This window comes from Equus caballus, chromosome 12 (assembly GCF_041296265.1).
Source record: "Equus caballus isolate H_3958 breed thoroughbred chromosome 12, TB-T2T, whole genome shotgun sequence".
Lineage (NCBI taxonomy): Eukaryota > Metazoa > Chordata > Mammalia > Perissodactyla > Equidae > Equus > Equus caballus.
Window position 1 is genome coordinate 43738554 of NC_091695.1, and position 20978 is coordinate 43759531.

General features: G+C 35.7%; 1 protein-coding gene across 2 annotated transcripts in view; it reads left to right on the forward strand.

The window, feature by feature from the left end:
- Positions 1 to 20978, forward strand: part of RCE1 (Ras converting CAAX endopeptidase 1) — an 84197-nt gene that overhangs the window by 1336 nt on the left and 61883 nt on the right. For both annotated transcript variants that reach the window (XM_001496896.5, XM_005598333.4), the window contains exons 2-3: positions 466 to 607; positions 4210 to 4263. In XM_001496896.5, coding sequence (XP_001496946.2) covers positions 466 to 607; positions 4210 to 4263 — 196 coding nt within the window. The remainder of the gene's footprint in view (positions 1 to 465; positions 608 to 4209; positions 4264 to 20978) is intronic.

The window sequence follows — 20978 nt, forward strand, 5'->3', positions numbered from 1 at the left end:
AAGCCACGGGAATCTTTGTCCAGAGGGAGAGTTCTAAACTAGTATTCTGACCCTCAGAAATGTTGAGTTCATGAAGGATAAAGATGATTCATAGCTAGCTGCCATTCTCATTCATAGTCTTCATGTTGGCTTTTGTTTAGGGAGAAAAAGAAAAACAGGAAAAACTCGCACTTAATTTTTCCAAATTGTTATTTCCAGATGAACCTAGCCTTTGAATAAAGCAATTTATTGTCTCCGTTTCCTGTTGTCGGGCATTGTGTTGAATTTCAGTCCCCTTTCTTACGTCGCTTCCCTAGCTATTTCTTCTTTTTAGACACAGTGCTTTGTTTGGAACAAGTGTAAAGTTGACATTTTGCAAGCAAGAATACTATTTTTTGGAAATTAGAATTAACTGTATCATACAAATTTATTATTGCCATGATTTCTGAAGAAGATTGTGTTTTCTTTGAATTGTGCCCTTTTCAGATTTTGAAATATTTAATAATTCACTGGAAGTGTGAAACAGCAGGAGTATCAAAGGGAACGTTGCTAGAAGGACAGCTAGTGATTTCCATAGAAGCATTAAATTCTAAGCACCAGACAAATACTCTTCATTGTGTAACAACTAGTAAGTGGAGGAAGAAAAAATACTCATTTTCTGTGTTTGTTTTGTCGTGATTTGTGTTATAGTTTATTTAAAAATTTTAATTAGTCATAATCTTATATCATGTTATCACTCTAAGGTTGTTCTCTAATTAAAAAACTTAAATGATACTGTAATGGATATCTGATGCTAGATTTACAAATGTGCCGTACAGGAAAGGTGAGTAGAAAGACTTATCACAGGATTTATTTTACTGGCTCAAGTTAAGGATGCTTAGAAACAGTCTCACTCTTACACTTGGTTTTAACCTCCTCTTTCACACAAAAATTACGCTACATTGAATTTTGTTTTCTTTCTCTGTTGTGTCCAGCCTTTGGTAGTTGGAAAAGAGCCAGAAAATAAAGGAAAAGGAAAAGAAATAAAATGATAAATGGTGCACACTTTGATGATCCTCACTTGCAGTTAGTTTGAAAATACATCTCTCTTCCAGTTGGCTATTATTCTTACATCGTTTTTGCCTGTTCTCTTAAAGGAAAGCTGATGTATTGAATAGCCCTGAAACAACTAATTGTCTCGAATTTGTGAAGTGATAGCCTTTTTGGGGTTGTTTTGGTGTGTTTGTGTGTGTCTGTATAGGTTTATTGAAGGGTACTTTGGAATGAAGTTGTCCTATCAGCCTCAGAGGAGTCACCTGAGTCCTAGTTGAGACTGGCTAGTACTTCAGACTCTACAAGACATTTTCTTGTTGGGAATGACCTGTCTTCTCTTTGTGTACCTAGCAGTAAGCATCCTCAAGAGAGGTAGGATAGGTTGGTTTGCTGTTACTCTGCATGAACTCCACTCTGACCGGACAGAGTTCCCACCATTCATGAGAGGTGGTTAGCTACGTGGCTAGGGGGATGTTGGTTTGTATCTGGTTGTATTAGCTTGTGCATTGATTCTAATCCAGTAAACTGTGGCCAGGGAAGCAGAGTTGACTTCACTGAAAGCGAAGAACTTGAGCCACAATAGCTTTTGGCAAGAAACTCAATTCCATACGTGTTTTGAGCCTAATGGACTTCTTCACCCCATCTAGTAGAGGGGGCATTTCTCTTCTCTTTATTGTCTCTGATCTTTTTGTAATTATTTTCATAATGTTTTTGGCAGGAGGAAAGGTGATACATGCTTGTCATAAACATTCCATTACAGAAACATATATTATGGAAAGTGAGACTTTCCAGTAATTTCACCCCTTGAGATAATCATTTATTAACATTCAATATATATTCTTCTAGGTTTTTCTTTGCGTATGTTCATAGCCTCTCACAGGGTGGATAAAATGCCAGATCACCAGCATTCTGGGATTGAGGGGTAAGGGGTGTTGGGTCTCTCAGCAGTCAGTGTTTATGGTCCTTCAATCCGTTTGTTTTTAGTACAGTTTTGATTCTCAGCCTGGAGACCCATGCTTCTATCTTTTTAAAGAATAATCTCTCCTCCAACCCCCACCAAGGTTAGGGAGGGCCAGTCACACTTGTCTGTTGAGTAGTAATTGTTGAAAGCTTTAATAAACGTTATTTATTGTAGCTTTTCCCAAAATGTGTGCTATAGGATGTTTATGTGAGCTGTGAGAGAGAAGTTATGTAGTCATCTAAATTCGAGGAATGCTGATTAAAATCAAATGAGTTTTGTTACTTTAGATCTTCTCAGAAGCTTTAGTATGCCAGTGTGGACTGTGAATCTTTAAAAATGGGCTATAATGGGGCCGGCCCTGTGGCCAAGTGGTTAAATTCGCACGTTCTGCTTCGGTGGCCCAGGGTTTTGCCAGTTTGAATCCTGGGTGCGGACATGGCACCGCTCATCAAGCCATGCTGAGGCGGCGTCCCACATGCCACAACTACAAGGACCCACAACTAAAAATACACAACTATGTACCAGGGGGCTTTGGGGGGAAAAAGAAAAAAAAATCTTAAAAAAAATGGGCTATAGTATATAGCATTTCCCAAATATATTTGACCTCATAGCTGCTTCTTTTTGTAAGATCACCTTCTGTTCTGTAGAGGGAATTTTAGGGAATGTTGTTGCTTTAAAAATGTGTTCTACAAATAAGTTTCTATTGCGATCTTAGCATTTAAAGGATAGCACTTTATTACTTAGAAGTATAGCTGAAAATTGGGGGCTGGATAGAGTGTGGAGTCGGCAGGATGATTGCGCTTCCTGAGCACATTCACTAAAAGTGACCCATTTTCAACAACTGTTGACATGGTATTTGTTAAAACTAAGAAAAGATATTAGAGGAAATAGTGTGACATATGCAATTGAGAAATATCATGGACACACCGCAAGACATAAAGGCTGTGCTTTTTTTCTTCATATTCTAGGTCTTCACTAATCCTTAGTGTAGGCCCGCCTTCACCTGCCATCCCTGTCCCAGTGACCTACTGTCCTTTAAGTTAGAACCAGTATATCCTTGTGAGGAACACTGAGAAAAAAAGATGATTGTCTTTTATTAAACGTTCTATTTTCCTTGGGCTCAGGCCTTTTGAAGTGTGTATCATTTGTCCAGAATCATTCAAAATCTGGAGATCTAGAGCATTGCTGTCCAATAGAACTTGTTGTGATGATGGAAATGTTCTGTATCAGTGCTGTTTGATATAGTAGCCATTAGCCACACTTGTCTATTGAGCACTTGAAATGTAGCTAATGTGACTGAGGAACTGAATTTTTCATTTAGTTTAGCTAATTTAAATTTAAATAACCACATATAGCTAGTGGCTACTGGGTTGGACAGCACACATTTAGAGAATGGTGTTGCCTCTCACTCTAGTGATTCTCAATCTTTTTTCCCCTCCTAAAGAGTACACATTTCTTGAGGAATAGACACGTTTCCATTGGTTCCTATGGCAGTGGCTCTTAACTGTAGGGTCACATCCCTCTGGGGGAGGGCATGTTGAATTTGGAAAAAAGCCTCCAGGTGGTTCTGATCTTTTTTCCCATTAGACTTATACTGAAAGATAGGATTTCCAGATTTAGCAAATAAAAATACAAGACACATTTAAATTTGAATTTCAGAAAAACAATGAATAATTTTTGGGTATAAGTATGTTTTATGCAATATTTTATTTGCTTGCTTTCTCCCTCATCCTCTGTCTCTGTAGAATTATTGCTCTAAATGTTCTAATGTTCAGATTTAGAACTCTAGGTACAGAGAATTCTTACCTCACAGTCTAGTAAAGTTTTTTCCTGCTGAGGAGTAAACTGGTCAAAAGAAGGGCCAAAAGTTTTAATTGTGTCTTATACTGGAACATGGGTTATGGCATGATATACTCTAGTTACTAGCTACAGTTTGCCATCTTCCCATAATCTTTTTCTATCAGGAATAGTAATATCCAAAGAGACAATTCTGGTGTTGAACATAGGTGAAAAGACTTGCTATTTGGTTCTCATCTCCAAGAAGTTATTCTGTCCCCAGTTGTTGTAGCCTCATAATACTTTTTTGGTGCCTCCACTTTTACTGAACTCATTAGTAGTGGTCACCTTTTTTATGTTCTGAATTTGTGAGCAGTGTTTTCAGGCTCCCACTAGATTCTTTAGATAAAATCCATTTAATTGTTTTATTTGTGATCTTTTTTGTATTCTGTTTCTTACAGTTGCTTCTGCTGGAAGCATTTATGGTGGTTTGGTCCTCGAGAAGTTCTTAAAAGGTAAAGAATTACTCAACTTCCACAAGACTAAATCTCTTTCTGGCAATGAATTTGATCTTTTCTGAAACAGACTTATTCTGAAAGATAGGGTTTCCAGATTTAGCAAATAAAAATACAAGACACACACTTAAATTTGAATTTCAGAAAAACAATGAATAATTTTTTGGTATAAGTCTGTTCCATGCAGTATTTTATCTGGCAATCCTCCTGAAAAATGATCTATAAAATTGTATAGATACAGGAATGGACAAGATATCTAGGTCACTGTAGCTTACCTAAATACTCTCTACACAGCCTCAGGCAAAATTTTCCCAGATGTAAAATAAAATTTTTAGTAAAGTATTTGTTCCTGTCTACCTCAAAGAAATAATGTGTGGAGAATGCTTTTACTGTAAATTATTTTGGCTGTTATTAATACTGTTTTCCACATACCAAAATCGGTGTAGTTTGGGGACTTTTGGTAACTTTGGTTTTAAAGTTCTTCTTTCCTTGGCTTGAGAATAATCTAAAGCTGAAGGACACCTGTTTATGTTAAAGAGACCAAAATGATCTGAGAACTGTTGTGCTTTCATTTTTATCTTCTATGGTTGTGTGGTTTGTACATATTACCCAGTGGGCCTAAGTTTCGTAACGAGTGGTTAATTTACAAATTTTACAAAATAATTTTTTAAAAGACATTTTCCCCAGCTAAATTGGAATATAAGTAGATTGTGGGGTTTTTTGTTTTTTGAGGAAGATTAGCCCTGAGCCAACATCCACTGCCAATACTCCTCTTTTTGCTAAGGAAGATTGGCCCTGAGCCAACATCTGTGCCCATCTTCCTCTATTTCATATGTGGGACGTCTACCACAGCATGGCTTGATGAGCGGTGTATGGGTCTGCACTCGGGCTCTGAACCAGCAAACCCTGGGCCGAAAGTGGAGTGCGTGAACTTAACCGCTACACCACTGGCCGGCCCCTGTGGTGTTTTTAAACAAATTTATATTTGTCATTGCTTTAGGAAAATATGGTATATATTAAATATGGAAACGACCAAAAAACTACATTAGAAAGCTGTATAACATAAATTTTTATTAAATATATTATCATTGGACTTTTTTAAATGGCAAGGTTTCTAGTGTTTTTTAAAATGCAATCAATTAAAAAATTTAATTTATAACCAAATTTACAGCAACTCAGTTACTGCATAAACCAAAAATACCTTTGTTTATCTTGGTCATATCAAAGAAAAAGAAGAAACTATTTTTGCAACTTACAAAATTAATGATTCTAAAGACATAAATGTATTGAAAACAGTTTTACCTTTTGAAACTTCTTTTTTGAAGTAATTTTTAGTTTAAGCATGGGGATTTAAAAGTGTTTGCTTGCTAAATTAAGGGTCATCAGCTGTATTCCTCTTTGCGTTCTAAATTGTCTTTGCCCTCTGAATCCACCTTTCAGCTGTCTGTATCCTGGATTCTTAATAGACCTCAGCTTTTTGCTCTGTGATTTAATTTTGTTTAGATTCTGCTTGGTGTGCACACATTTGAAAATGGTAATTGTGGAAGAAAAATAATAAAACAAAAAATAAATTGAGATTTTTGTTCTTAGCTCCATAACAGATACTCTGTGGGAGCTTGGGTAGAATATTCTCTCTGTACGAACAATCACAGTGATGGTTTATTGAGCATTTACTACGCACTGAGCTTTGTGCTTGACACAGATGGGTTCCAGTGGGGAACAAGATAGTCTGGTTTCTCCCCTTATGCCCATACTTAGGATACCTTAGTCACTTAATTTTACTACCTCTCAAAACCTATGCCTGGAAGAGAGGAAGAATCAGCTTATTGTCCTGGAGAGTTTGCTCCGATTCTAAGACCTTTGGTAAATCTGAATGTAACTTTAAGAATCGTGAATTGACTGCCTCAAAATCATCTAGTCTATTTATCAATCTTTAGTTCTCTTCTTTTTTGGATTATGCCCTTGGGATGATGCAAAGGACGGAAAGATCATTCCTAATGCCACTGCTCCAGTTAGTATGTGTGAAAGTGCTTTGAAAGAAGTGAAAATCCATGTAAATAAAAGGGAGTTTGTTATTAGCACTAGGGAGGAGATAGGAGCATTTCCTGCAACATAAACCTATACTTAACATGTCTGTACATTGAGTGGTCGGATCATACATAATGCTACTTCTTTGACTAATATTTGTGAAAACACTTTGAAAAAAGTGAAAAGCCATATAAGTACAAAGGGAATGGTTTTATTATCATTGTTAATACTAGAGAGAAAGTATTGAGTCGAGTATAGTGTATGGAATAACCACCTGTATTATACTAATACAAACTTTAGACAGTTTGTGTCCCAGTGACTTAATTTTGCTATTTTAAAAGCTCAAAGCAATTTTATGCATATTTATGTAGTCTATTTTTATATCCTTCTGATAAGGTGGAGCTGGCTAACTTTTTGTACAAAGTAGTAGTACTGCACATCAAGTACACAGTAAAAATTGAGTAATTTGTTCGTAGTTAATCACATTTAGTAGCCAACTTTGTTTCAGCCTGTTATTTCTCCGGCTGTTAGAGCTCATAATACTAACCTCCACTCAATAATGCTATTTATTCTTATTAATTAGTAACAAAAATGACTCAGTGAAGCTCATAAAGGAAATTGTCCAAGACTAAGATTTGAATCCCTTAGCTCCCTGGCTTATGCACCATTAATTATGCCTTTATTACTATTGTTATTTATTTAGCATTCCTGTAACATTAGCAAACTGCTTCAAATTAGTCCATTCACAAATCTTTACACTGTTTAATTAGGTTCATCAGGAGGTCTCTCATTGCAGATTCATTAAACATCGGATTTCCAGATGCTAAAGAATTATGTATCTATACAAAATTAATAGTATGGCTCTGAATTCAGTTTGTCAATTATGTTGTCCTCTTCATCGCTCGGTTGATTTCTCTCAGTGCCTAAAGAATAAGGTCTGAGCTCTGTTTAGGGCAACTGTACTGTTGTAGAGCCATCCAGCTTCAGTTTTCTTTACTCTTCAGTCTATTCTATCAAGGTTGTGTCAAGGTACTTTTTCTCTGAATCTGGACTACTTCAGAGCAATTCTTATACAAACAGGCTCATATTTCTGTGTGTTTATCCGTGCTGGATTAATAAACAATGACCAAGATAATCTCCCTATTTTCCTACCTCTTTAATGGTTTATGTTCTCTTTTTTGTTTTCTTTCTTCTCTGGTTTCTAACTACTCCTACTTTTATCCAGTAAGCCTTTATTGAACATCTATCTTTCCACAAGGAAGTCATAGGGAGGGGTAACTCTGAATATAAAATACAGTGTGGTAAGTAGTCTAATGGAGGTACGTGTGTTCAAGGTGCTTCTTTGGTAACCCAGAGAATACTCCCTCAAGTTCAGTCACTGATATGCCTTTCTTCCCTTCATTATTCTGCATTATTATTCTACATTCACGTCAGGTCGCTTTCCTACTTTTAATGCTTTAGCTATCATTTCTATGCTGACGAGACGTTTTTTTCCTTCTCTATCACTAACGTGGTTCCAGCTTTGTCAGACTATTCCATTTGAGGGTGCCTCTGAAATATCATGTGCAACAGGTCTAAAATGGGGTTCATTTTCTTCAAACTAACTTGCTGTGTAGTCTTTCCATTCCTTTTAATGATACTAACATTCTCATAATTCTCCAGGCTTAAAAATTTTGGCTTTGGGGCCAGTCCCATGGCCGAATGGTTAAGTTCACGTGCTCCGCTTCAGTGGCCCAGGGTTTCACCAGTTTGGATCCTAGGCATGGACCTAGCACCGCTCATCAAGCCATGCTGAGGTGGCATCCCACACAGTAGAACTAGAAGGATCTACAACCAGAATATACAACTGTGTGCTGGGGGGCTTTGGAGAGAAGAAGAAGAAAAAAAAGATTGGCAACAGATGTTAGCTCAGGGCCAATCTTTAAAAAAAAAGTTGGCTTTTTTTCTTTTTGGCTTCTCCTTTTTCTTTTCTCCATTATCTAATCTAATTGAATTTTTTGGTTAAATTTGCTTTTATAGTATAGAATTATTATTTATTAAATTATATATTAAACATAGTTTTATATTCCTCACTTAATGACTCCTGATTGCTTATTAGAATAAAACACCTCAGACCAGATTTGAGGTCCTCTGTCAATTAGAATAATCTTCTATACTTTGAAGAATGATGCCCATTAAGATAGATAAATTCTTACATATTTAAAAATTCTCATTACTTCATATTAATATATGTCTACTATTCTGCATCGTATACTTATCCATTATGTAGAAATCCATTTATGTATATTCTTATCCACTTATATAGAACTACTTCTGTCATAAACATGTTTGGTGGAACATGATGGATTTAGTTTTGTCTGTCTTGCCCAGGTCTAGAAGCTACTTCCTATCATGTTCTTACTCTAGTGAAGAAAAGAAAAAGAAAGGGTAGAAGAGAGTAATGAGATGGTGCAATATGAAAAAAGCCTTATTTATAGGTCTCTATTTATTTTACTGTTTGTTTCTTGTCTCTTCTATTCATATTATTTTTATATTTTATCTTTTAAAATATCTCCTCCTCATTCCCATGTTTATTGACATAATTTAACTCTATAGTAAGACATAATTTGTCCAATCATTTAAAAAAATGTTCAAGTGTTTTTCCAAGTCAGAAAATTTACAGCCTTTTTTCCTTCAAAAAACTGATAAATACACCAGCCCTTGAAGGTAGGAGTGACAGCTTTGCTGTTGATGTGCGGTTATGTGGTTATGATAGTTCACTTCTTGCCTCTTTCCTGTTTTCCACCCTTTTGGCATCAGGGAGACTTTCAAAAAATGTTTAATTTTGTCCTCTTTGTTAATTTGTTAGGAAAGGAATTGAGAAGTGGTGCTTTTTGTACATTAGAGAGATTGACCAGTCTAGGCTTGCTCAGCGTTGAGGGAGACACTCAAAATGCTGAACTCTTGGATGTCTGACTTAGTTTTTTTTAAATCTGAGATTCTCATAGTCAAAGATGAAAGATCTATTATAATTTTATATCTTACAAGATCACCATTTCTAAGGCTCAGTTCTTATGTAATGCTTTTTTCCCCAGGAGCTCATTTTGTAGACATGATCTCATTTGTTCTTGAGAGGTAGGTCAGACATAAGTGTTGTCACCATTTCTGTTTCAAAGATGAGGAAACTGAGACTTACTTCAGCCTCACATATTAAGTTTAGAAGTAAAGGAAGAATTTGTGGATTTGTAGGTCCTTGGTTACCCTGTAAGTCCACACTTAGTCCTCAAGCTTTTGATACCTTCTAAGCAGGCTCTTGCTGCCAATTTTGCATAACACACGGCAAGATTTTATAAAGAGAAGATTGGTTGAAGGTAAAGAGAAGTTAAAATAAATGAATTTATCCTCGTTTGCTTCCTTAATATTTCTTTAGTCTTTTCCCTGTTAAATTTCTCTAATCGTACTTCACGAGAATATTTTCAAGATTTGATGTGAAAGGGAAGAGGATGGAAAGGACATGAACCTTGACATGTTTTTTTTCCTTTTAAACTTGGGTAGGTAAAGGAGGAAGAGAAGGACAGCTTTTATTGTTGGAGATCTTGAGAGTTGGCGCATACTCCAGCTGAGTAACTTTTATTCAGCACTCTGTGGGAACTAGCCTACCTTGTACCTGCTTTGGCTTAAAATACTTGAACTGTTGTTATGCCTCATTTAGTAATCAGCTGGACACTTCTTGCTCCAACTCTGGCCTCTTGGGTTACCATATCCCTTTCATCTCCATAGCAGAAAATGTTAGCTGCCTCTGGTAGTGAATTTGGCTAGTATGGGCAGAGAGTACATTTTGAGTATTCTTGCCTGAATATACTTTATGGTTAGCCATTTAGCACATTTTTAACAGTGGTCATATGACACTATATACAAAAGTTAACTCAAAATGGATCAAAGACCTAAAGCTAAGAGCTAAAACTATAAAATCTTAGAAGAAAACATAGGTGTAAATCTTCATGACCTTGAATTAGGCAATGTTTTCTTAGATAGGACATTTAAAGCACAAGCAACCAAGGGAAAAATGGATAAATTGGACTTCATCAATATTAAAAACTTCTGTGGGGTCTGGCTCAGTGCCTCAGCAGTTAAGTTCACACGTTCTGCTTCGGTGGCCTCTGGTCCACCGGTTCAATCCCGGGTGCGCACCTACGCATGGCTTGTCAAGCTATGCTGTGGTAGGCATTCCACATACAAAGTAGAGGAAGATGGGTAGCTCAGGGCCAGTCTTCTTCAGCAAAAAAAAGGAGGAGGATTGGCAGCAGATGTTAGCTCAGGGCTAATCTTCCTCAAAACAAAAATAAAAACAAAAAAACTTGTGTGCTTCAAAAAACACTATCAAGAAAGTGAAAAGACACAAAAGAAATGGTTATTATGTAATGTGATGGAGGTGTTAGCTAATGCCACAGTGGTAATCATCTTACAGTATATAAGTGTATTAAACTAAAAGGTTGTATACCTTAAACTTACACACTGTTGTATGTCAATTATATATCAATAAAGCTGGGAAAAAAACTAAAAAAATAGAGTGAAAAGACAGCCCACATAATATTTGCAAATTGTATATCTGATAAGAGTCTAATAATCCAGAGTACATAAAGAACTCTTGCAAGTCAACAATAAAAAGACAACCTAATTTAAAAATGGGCAAAGGATCTGAATAGACATTTGTTATGAATCGACTGTCTGTGTCCTGCAAAATTCATATATTGAAACCCTAGTCTCCATTGCAATGGTGTTTGGAGATGAGGCCTTTGGGAAGTAATTAGGGTTAGATTAGGTCATGAAGCTGGGGCCCTCATGATGGGGTTAGTGGCTTTAAAAAAAGAGGTGTACCCCCTGAGGAAAGGCCATGTGAGGACACAGTGAGAAGGCAGCCGTCTGCAAGCCAGGAAGAGAGCTCTCCCCAGGAACTGAATCACTGGCACCTTGATCTTAGACTTCCAGCCTCTGGGACTATGAGAAATAAATTTCTGTTGTTTTAATGCACTCAGTTTATGGTATTTGTTATGGTAGCCTGGGCAGACTAAAACAGCATTTATCCAAAGTGGCCAATAAGCCCATGGAAAGATGCTCAATGTCATTAGTCATTAGGGGAATGCGATACCATAATGAGATACCACTTTCTACCCACTAATATGGCTGTAATTCTAAACAAGAAAATAAGCATTGGCAAGGATATAGAGAAATTGAAATGCTCATACTTTGCTAGTAGGAATGTAAAATGGTGCAGCCACTTTGGAAAACAGTTTGGAAGCTCCTCAAATAGCTAAACGTTGAATTATCATATCACCTAGTAGTATTCACCCAAAAACTTATACACAAGTATTTATAACAGCATTATTCTTGGAATAGAAAATGTAGGTGGGTACTGTATAAAAGGCTTTGGAAATCTGATTTTTAAATTCTGTCTTAACATCTTTGAACCTTAGTTTTTGGGTATGTAAATGAAAAATGTAGGTCTCTTTCACAGTAGTTTTAATTTTATAATGTGAAAGCAATTTGAAAAAGTATAAAGCACTATGTAAATGAACAGGAATGATATTTTGTATTTCCAGAAGTATTTCTCATCCTTTAAAAAAGATAAATAGGCTATTTCTCTGTACCCGAGTCCCTTCCTGTTGAGCCTGTGTCACCTCATCTTGTGCTGTTTAAGTCTTTGCCTCTCATACTGGCTTCTTTGCCCTACGTGCAGATATTATCAAGTCTTCCCCAGTTTTACAAAACAAGGAACAAAAACAAGCAACCCTCAATCCTACTGTTTATTTTTCTCCTTTCCTATATAAATTTCTTAAGGGCGCAGTCTTCACTTACTGTTCTTACCTGTTTTCATTCACTCAATTCCTTAGTCCCTTATAAATTCACTTTTCACTCTCACAATTCTATTGAAATCATCCCTGAATGGTTAACATTAACCTCTATTATATGTTTGCATTTTAATCATTGTTTTATAATTGTAAAATGAATACATTTTTGTTGTATTTGGAAAATGCATAAAATATAAAGAAAAAACAGAAGTCACTCCATAAGTCCATCATTCAGAGATGATAATTTTTAACATTTTGATGTTTTTTCCTTCCAATCTGTATAGTGATAACTACACACAAGCCCAAACAATATATCAGATGTATCTAATATGGCTGCAAGACTGAATGATCTGGCTCATTTCTGCCTCTCCAAGCCTTATTTCCAACTCTTCTTTCCTCAGCTCACTTGTTCTCCAGCCACACTGGCCTCATTTCTGTTCCTTGACACACACCAAACCCTTTCTCATCTCTGAGCTTTGTACTTATTCCCTTTACCTGTAATGTTCTTTCCCTGGTTTATCGTGTGGCTGATTGGTTCACTTCCATTTCTGTATCTCAGCTCCAGTGTCACCTCCTCAGAGAAGCCTTCCCTCACTACCATATCTGAAGTAGTTTATCTCACTACTCTACTTATTTCTTTCATAGCACCTATTATATTCTTTAGGGACCTAGTGGGGTTTTTTATTACTGCTATTTGTCTTTCTCAATTAGAATTTAAGCTCCATGGTGAGAGGGATATTGTCTGCCTTAATCATCCCTGTGTTTCCAGAACCCAATACAATGTCTGGCATATAGCAGTTGTTGAATAAATATTGGTTGAATTAATGAATGTATTAGTCGTCTCCTTTTGTATGGTGTTAACCTCTTTCTCCCTGTGCCTCCTTCAAATTAGTCTATGACAGACGAGAGGTTCTTAACTTACGGTCATTCATCTAAAATTTTGTGCAGAGTTTTGTGTTTGTGTACCTGTATCTGGTGAGAGGGAGCATAACTTAATCAGATTTTAACAGAGTCTGTGACCCAATGAAGATTAAGATGGCAGGCTGGGGCCAACCCAGTGGCACAGTGGTTTAAGTTCACACGTTCTGCTTTGGTGGCCCAGGGTTTGCTGGCTCAGATCCTGGGTGCGGACCTATGTATGCACTGCTTGTCAAGCCATCCTGTGGCAGGCGTCCCACATATAAAGTAGAGGAAGGTGGGCATGAATGTTAGCTCAGGGCCAGTCTTCTTCAACAAAAAGAGGAGGATTGGTGGCACATGTTAGCTCAGGGCTAATCTTCCTCCAAAAAAAAAAAAGGCAAAAAATAAGATGGCAGGCTAACTTTTCACCCATTCTTTAAATAATTATATTCCTTACATTCCTCCCATACACATAACTGTTGTCCCCCTAAAGTGGCATCTGTTCTCTTTTTTCCTTTCCCTTCTCACCTAAACTTTTTAAGATTAGTCATCTGAATTTCCACACGTGTCTCAAATTGAGCATGTCTAAAATTTAATATCCCATGTTCTCCCCTAAGCCTGATCCTCCTCCGAGTTCATTTCCTATTTCACTATCTAAGTAGTTATCCAGCTTAGTGGTCTCAGTTTTTCTTTACTTTTCTCTTCCTTGCACTCATATCCAGTCAATCTCAAAATTTTGCCGATTTTACCTTCTAAGTATTTCTTGAATCTGCTCCCTTTTCTCTATCCCTATAATGGTTGTAATTCAGAATCTCATTATTCTTGCCTGTAATAATTTCCTAATTGGTGTTTTTATCTCTAGTCTTGGCCCCTCAAATCCGTTTTCTTCAAAGTTGCGACTCCTAAGTCCACGCTGCTCCATAACTGATTCTCACTCTTACTAAAATGATCTATTAATGCATCTGTCTCCCTCATGGACCTTGAGTTTCTTGAGGGTAAGGTTTTTGTCTTAGTTATCCCTGTATCCCCAGTGTTTAGCCCACTGTTGGCCACGCAGTGGGTACTCCATAAATGTTTAAAAACACCTAAAAAAATTTGACATATGAAATATTTGCTTAAATAGATAAAATATCAAAGGATTATATAAAAAATAAGTGTACTCATTACACAAAATTAGATATTGGATCGGTATATTTGCTTCAAGCTTTTTTTTTAAATGATAATACATTAGAGGTAAAGTTGAAAACTCTCCCATTCCCTACAAGTTTTAAGAATAAAATCTGATAAGTTCTGAAGTATGTGCTTATTTGTCATATATGTATTTTCCTTGGTGAAGTGTATATTCATATCTTTTGACCATATTTTAATTAAGTTGTTTGTTTTCTTATTGAATTTTGAGAGTTTAAAAAAATAGATTCTGGATACAAGTCGTTTATCAGATACGTGATTTGAATATATTTTCTGCCAGTCTTTGGCTTTCCTTTCATTCTTTTAAGTGTCTTTAGAGGAGAAATTCTTAATTTTTATTAAGTCAGATTTATCATTTTATTCTTTTACAGATCACACTTTTGGTGTCATAGCTAAAAAACCTTTGCCTGGCCTAAGGTTACAAACTTTTCCTTCTATGTGTTCTTCTAAAAGTTTTATAGTTTTGGGTTTTACATTTATGTCTGTGACCCATTTTGAGTTAATTTTTTTATATTGCAAAATTTGAATTGAAGTTTATTTTTTTGCCTATGGATATCCCAGTTGTTCCAGCATCATTTATTGAAAAGCCTATCCTTTCTCCACTAAGTTGCTTTTGTACTTTGCTGAAAACTAATTGACCATATGTATGTTGGTTTTTTTCTGGACTTTGTATTCTGTTACTTCAGTCTGTTTGTTTTGATGCTAATGCTGTCTTGATTTCTGTAGGTTTAAAATAGGTCTTCAAGGGGGCCTCCCGGTGGTGTAGTGGTTAAGTTCCCATGCTCCACTTCCGCAGGCTGGAGTTCACAGCTTCAGATCCCGAGAGCAGAAGTAGTACCGTTCATCAAGCCACACTGCGGCGGCATCCCACGTAAAATAGAGGAAGATTGGCAACAGATGTTAGCTCACTGATAATCTTCCTAAAAAAAAAAATATATGTATATATATAAAATCTTCAAGACAGACAGTATAAGTCTTTCAACTTCATTCTTTCTTCAAGTTGTTTTGGCTATTGTAGGTTCTTGGCATTTCTATATGTATTTTAGAAGCTACTTGTCAATGTTTACAAAAGAGCCTGCTGGGATTTTGATTGAGATTGCATTGTGTTGATAGGTCAATTTAGGGGAGAATTAACATCTGTCTTTGCAGTACTCAGTCTTCTGATCCATGAACACAGTATATCTCTACAGTTTTTAGGTCTTTAATCTCTTTTTTTTTTTTGAGGAAGATTAGCTCTGAGCTAACTACTGCCAGTCCTCTTTTTGCTAAGGAAGCCTGGCCCTGAGCGAACATCCGTGCCCATCTTCCTCTGCTTTATATGGGGGACACCTACTACAGCATGGGGTGCCAAGTGGTGCCATGTCCGCACCCGGGATCCGAACCACGAACCTTGGGCTGCTGAGAAGCACATGTGTGAACTTAACCGCTGTGCCACCGGGCCGGCTCCTACGTCTTTAATTTCTATGAATGGCGTTTTGTGGTTTTCAGTGTACAAGTATTGTTCCTTTTTCATCAGGTGTAACACTAAGTGTTTAATATTTTTGATGCCATGATAAATGGCGTTTTTAAAATTTTCTATTCCCAATTGTTCATTACTAGTATTTGAAATACAATAGATTTAAATTTTTTCAACTTTGCTAAACTCTAAGTTCTAGTAGCTTTTTTGTAGATTCCATGGGATTTTCTACATTGAGGGTCATAGCATCTGCAAATAGTTTCATTTCTTCCTTTCCAGTCTTGGTACCTTTTATTTCTTTTCTTGCCTTATTGAACTGTCTAGATCCTCTAGTACAACGTTGGATACAAGTGGTGACTTCTCACCTTGTTCTTGATCTTATAGGGAAATCTTTCAGTCTTTCACTGTTAAGTATGATGTTAGCTGTAGGTTTTCTGTAGATGCCCTTTATGAGTTTCAGGAAGTTCTCTTTTTAGTCCTGGCTTGCTAAGAGTTTTTATTAGGAATGGATGTTAGATTTTATCAAATGCTTTTTTATGCATCTGTTGAGAGGATCATAGGGTTTTTCTTTTTTAGTCTGTTAATATGGTGAATTACATTGATTTTTCAAGTGTTAAGCCAACTTTGCATTTCTGGGATAAATTCCACTTGGCCGTGATGTATTATCCTTTTTATATATTGTTGGATTTGATTTGCCAAAATTTTATTAAGAATTTTTCCATCTATGTTCATAAGAGATATTTGTAGTTTTCTTTTCTTGTAATGATTTTGTCTTTGATATCAGAGTAATACTGACCTCATAGAATGAATTGGGAAGTATTCTCTGTTTTTCAATTGTGTAGAAGAGTTTGTGTGGAAGGTGTTATTTCTTCCTTAAATATTTCGTACAATTCATCAGTGAAGTCATCTGGGCCTGATTTTTCCTTTGTTGGAAATATTTTAACTAGAAATTCAATTTCTTTAATAATTATAGGCTATTCAGGTTATTTAATTTTTCTTGAGTATGTGTGGGTAGTTTGTGTCTTTCAAGGAATTTGTCCATTTCACCTAAGTTATTGAATTTATTGGCATAAAATTTTTCGTAATATACCCTTATTATCCTTGCAATATTTGTGGAATCTCTAGCCATAGCACCTCTCTCACTCCTGGTATTAGTAATTTGTGTTCATTCTCTCTCTCTTTCCTTAATCAGTCTAGCTAGAACCAGGTTCTTTCTGTTATATTTTATTTCATTGATTTCCATTCTGATCTTTTAGTCTTTCCTTTCTTCTATTTGCTTTGTGTCTCATTTGCTCTTCTATTTCTAGTTACTTAAAGTGGAAGCTGCAATCATTGATTTGAGACCATTCTTTTATATACTGAAGTAATAATATTCTTTTATATAGTTATTTTAATAGTTGTAAAGTCTTAAAATTATATTTAATAATTATTAACTTAATTATTACAGTTACTCTGGAGTTTATTTTTATTTATGGCACAAGTTAGGAATCTGATTTAAATTTTTTCCCTTCTCCAATAATTTGTATTACTATTCTGTCATACAGTAAGGTTCTGTATATGCTTGAATCTGTTTCTGGGTGCCATAGTCATTATATCTGTCCCTGGGCCCTATCCTAGAGTCTTGTTTCCTAAAGCTTTAGAGTAAATCTTGCTGTTTGATAGGACAAATCCCCCCACCATGTTGTTCTTTTTCAGAATTGTCTTTGGTTTTTAAAACTGCTGCTCTTGCCTATGAATTTTATAATTAGTTAAGTTTCATAAAAATTCTTGTTGTGATCTTGATTGTTATTATATGGAATATATAGATTAATTTGGCAGCAATGAGCATTTTTATAGTATTAGGTGTTTCTACCTGTGAGTTGATATAGCTTGTCTTTTATTTGGATCTTCTTTTTTTAAAATGTTATTTAGTTTTAATTGTCATAACTAGGAGATAGGCACTATAGTCTCTAATATATAAATTCTGTGGGAGAATAAGGAGCTTTCCAAAGAGGACATGATTAGTCAAGCCAAAGTCTGCTTGACTCCAGAGACTGTTTTGCTAGATTTTATTATTTGTACAAAATATTTTCTTCTCTCTCTGTGGGAGAATTATACTTCTTGACCCATTGAGATAAAGCTGGGCCCTGTAAGTTGCTTGGGCCAACGAAATGTGAGTGGAAGTGATGTGTGCCACCTCCCAGGAGGTATTTTGGTCATAGCTCCTTTTCTTCCGCTATGAGGCTAGGATGTAAGATGGAAGGTTCTCCTTTAGCCTGGATCCTGCTTGGAAGTGGCTCTTTTTTGACTGGCCTGGAGTGCTGCAACCTCTTAATTGGTTTCTAGAGTTCTCATAACAGCGATTAGGTATTGTTGTTAAGTTGGTATCTCCAAGGGAGGGTGAGGGCCTGGGACTTCCTCTTCCTCCATCTTGCTGATGTCTCTCCTATTTAGATCATCTTTTATGTTAACAGTTTGTAATTCTTTTCATAACAGTCTTAGGCATCTTTTGTTACATTTATTCCTAGTGTCTTACAGTTTTTGTTACTACTGTGAGTGGTATTAATTTTTTTCAACATTCTGAATTGAACTCATTAATTTTGATAGTTTGTCGACTCTCTTCGGTCCTCTATATGGGCAATCAAAGCATCTCTAAATTATGACAGTTTTGTCTTTTCCTTTTCATTCCTTATGTGACTGACTTCTTTTCCTTGCCATACTGCATTGGATAGAATAGTATTAGTATTGAGTAGAAGAGCAGGGGTGATAGTAGGCAGTGTCTTGTCTTCCTTTAATGGGATTACTTAAAATTCTACCACTCAGTATGATATTTACTATAGTTTTTTGGTGCTTGCTCCTTGTCAGGTTGGGGAGTTTTTGTTTTATTCTTAATTTGCCAGTAGTGTTTATTATGTGTTGTATTTTCTAAAGTGCTTTTTCTACATCTTTTGGGATTATTATACATTTTAAAAAATCTTTAATCTATTAATATGATGAGTTATGGTGATAGGCTTTCTGATGAAACATCCTTGCAGTTGTATCACAATTTAATATATAATTTTTGTGTTTCCTGGATTTAATTTTCACATTTATGTTCCTAGTGAGATTGGTTTATATTGTCCTTGTCTTGTTTTGGTATCAAGATTATACCAGCTTTATAAAATGATTGAGTAGGCTTATTCATTTCTGTTCTGGAGCTTTTTCTATCTGTTCTTTGAAGATTTCTTAAAGCTGACCTATAAACAAGTCATTTGAACCTGGTATTTTGGGGTGCGGGGGAGGTGAAGGAGGAAATATTTTTGATAACCAACTTGTTTTCTTTAATGATGTTTGGTTTGTTCAAGTTTTCTATTGCTCCCAGAGCCAGTTTTGGAGATGTATATATTTCTTAAAACATATACACACAAATTATCCCTTAGTCCCTTTCATTCATTCATCCAGTATGTATTTACTGAGCGCTTGTTATGTATTAGGCATTTCATCTTAGTTTTCAAATCGATTGAATCAGTTATTTATAGTATTATTTTATGGTTTAAAAATATTTGTGCTCTTATCTCTTTGAGGCTTCTTATGTTTTTGTGTCTTCTCTTTTTCTTCATGATGGTGATGATAACACTAATAGCAGACATTTCAAGTACAAAAAAAGTTAAGTAACCTGTTCAAAGTCTCAAATCTAGTAAGTGGTTGAGTGGGATAGATGAACCCAGACAGACAGGCTCCAGAGGCTGTCTTAACCACTATTCCATAGTATTTTGGTCTATTCTACAGTATACTGTTTTGCTAGAGGTTTGTCTACTATGTTAGCTTTTCAGATAACCAGCTCTTCATTTATGCTCAATGAATGAACTGAACAGATAGTAATTTCTCTCTTCCTTTCACAACTTCTCACTTTGCTTTTACCCTACAAGTTGAAGAAATCTATAGCCTGTATCACATTTGGTGGTCAAGTTGTTGAGGTTTTGTGAAGAGGGAGGTGTAGGCTTGGAAAAATGATTAAGTTTTTCTCCCTCTGTTCTCAATCTGTGTCCCTTTTGTTTGGCAGCTGGTGGTAGTATGAGGCTCAGATGTGTATTTCTTTGTTAGTGACCTGAGTGACCACACCTTTGCTTACTGGCTTGCTTGGCTGGTTGAGCCCACTGAATGTGCAGCAATGGCCACTAATCTTTCTGCTTTTTGAGGAAGTGAATGAGGATTTGACACTACATTTCTGAAAGGTTGCTGATCCTCCTTTAAAATGTCCTGCCTTCTATTTCTTTCTCTAAAGCATGTCTGGTGTTGTTTTATAATGTGGAAATAATTAGCCAATTTAACTAATTACATCAAGCCACAGAGCCGACCAAAGAACTTTTCTTCTTTTGGCTTAATTAGCCTCATTCTTTAAAATGCTTGGTATTACTACTTTATTTACAGGTACATTACTTGCAAGCATTATTATAAGACTATTTTAAAGGATGAGAGTCAGACCAAGCAAGACCAAATAGTTACTGGTTTGCTTGGTCTCTCAGGGAAAAAACAAACACAACAAACAGATCTCAACTCTTGCCACAATCAGAGAAATTACTTTTAAGTGGAACTTTTTGTTATAAAAGCCATATAGCCTATTTTAGAAAATTGGAAAAATAGAGAAAAGGAAAAAACTTCTTGGACAATAAATGTTGGCATTTTATTATATTCTTTTTAGACTTTCATCCCATGTATTTTTAATGGAATTGTAATCATGATAGATACACAATTTCTCCTACTACTTTATTTCACTTAACATGCAAGCATTTTTCATGTTGTGACATAGTCTTCTAGTCATTTTTAATTAATAAATTGTTTATAAGAAGATGCATCAAATTAATTAACCACTTTTATATTTTAAGCATTTAGGTTTGTTTTTGTTTTCCCATTATTATGCTTAGCGGTATACTGTAGTAGTTAGGAACTCCTCCTGTATGTCCTTGAGCAAGTTTTTGATCTTTTAAAACTACCTACCTCATAAAGCTGTTTTGAGGATTAAATGAGGTAATAGACATAATGCAGGTAGCACAGTGGTTGTTCTGAGTACATAGTTCTCAGTAAGTGCTAATTAATGATTGATTAGCTGGGATGAATATCGTATGCATTTAACTTTTTATTTCCTAAAGTAGAATTAACTTGATTAAAGTCTATGTATATTTTTATGGCTCTTGAAATTGCTTCAAAAAAAGTTGTGTCATGTAATAGTAGCATTTGTGTGTGAGGATAGTATGTAAAGATATCAACTTCCTGTACTTTGCTAGCATTGGAAATTTCAGTTACTTAAAATACTTTAACCAATTTACTAGTTAATGAAATGGTATGTAATTCTAATT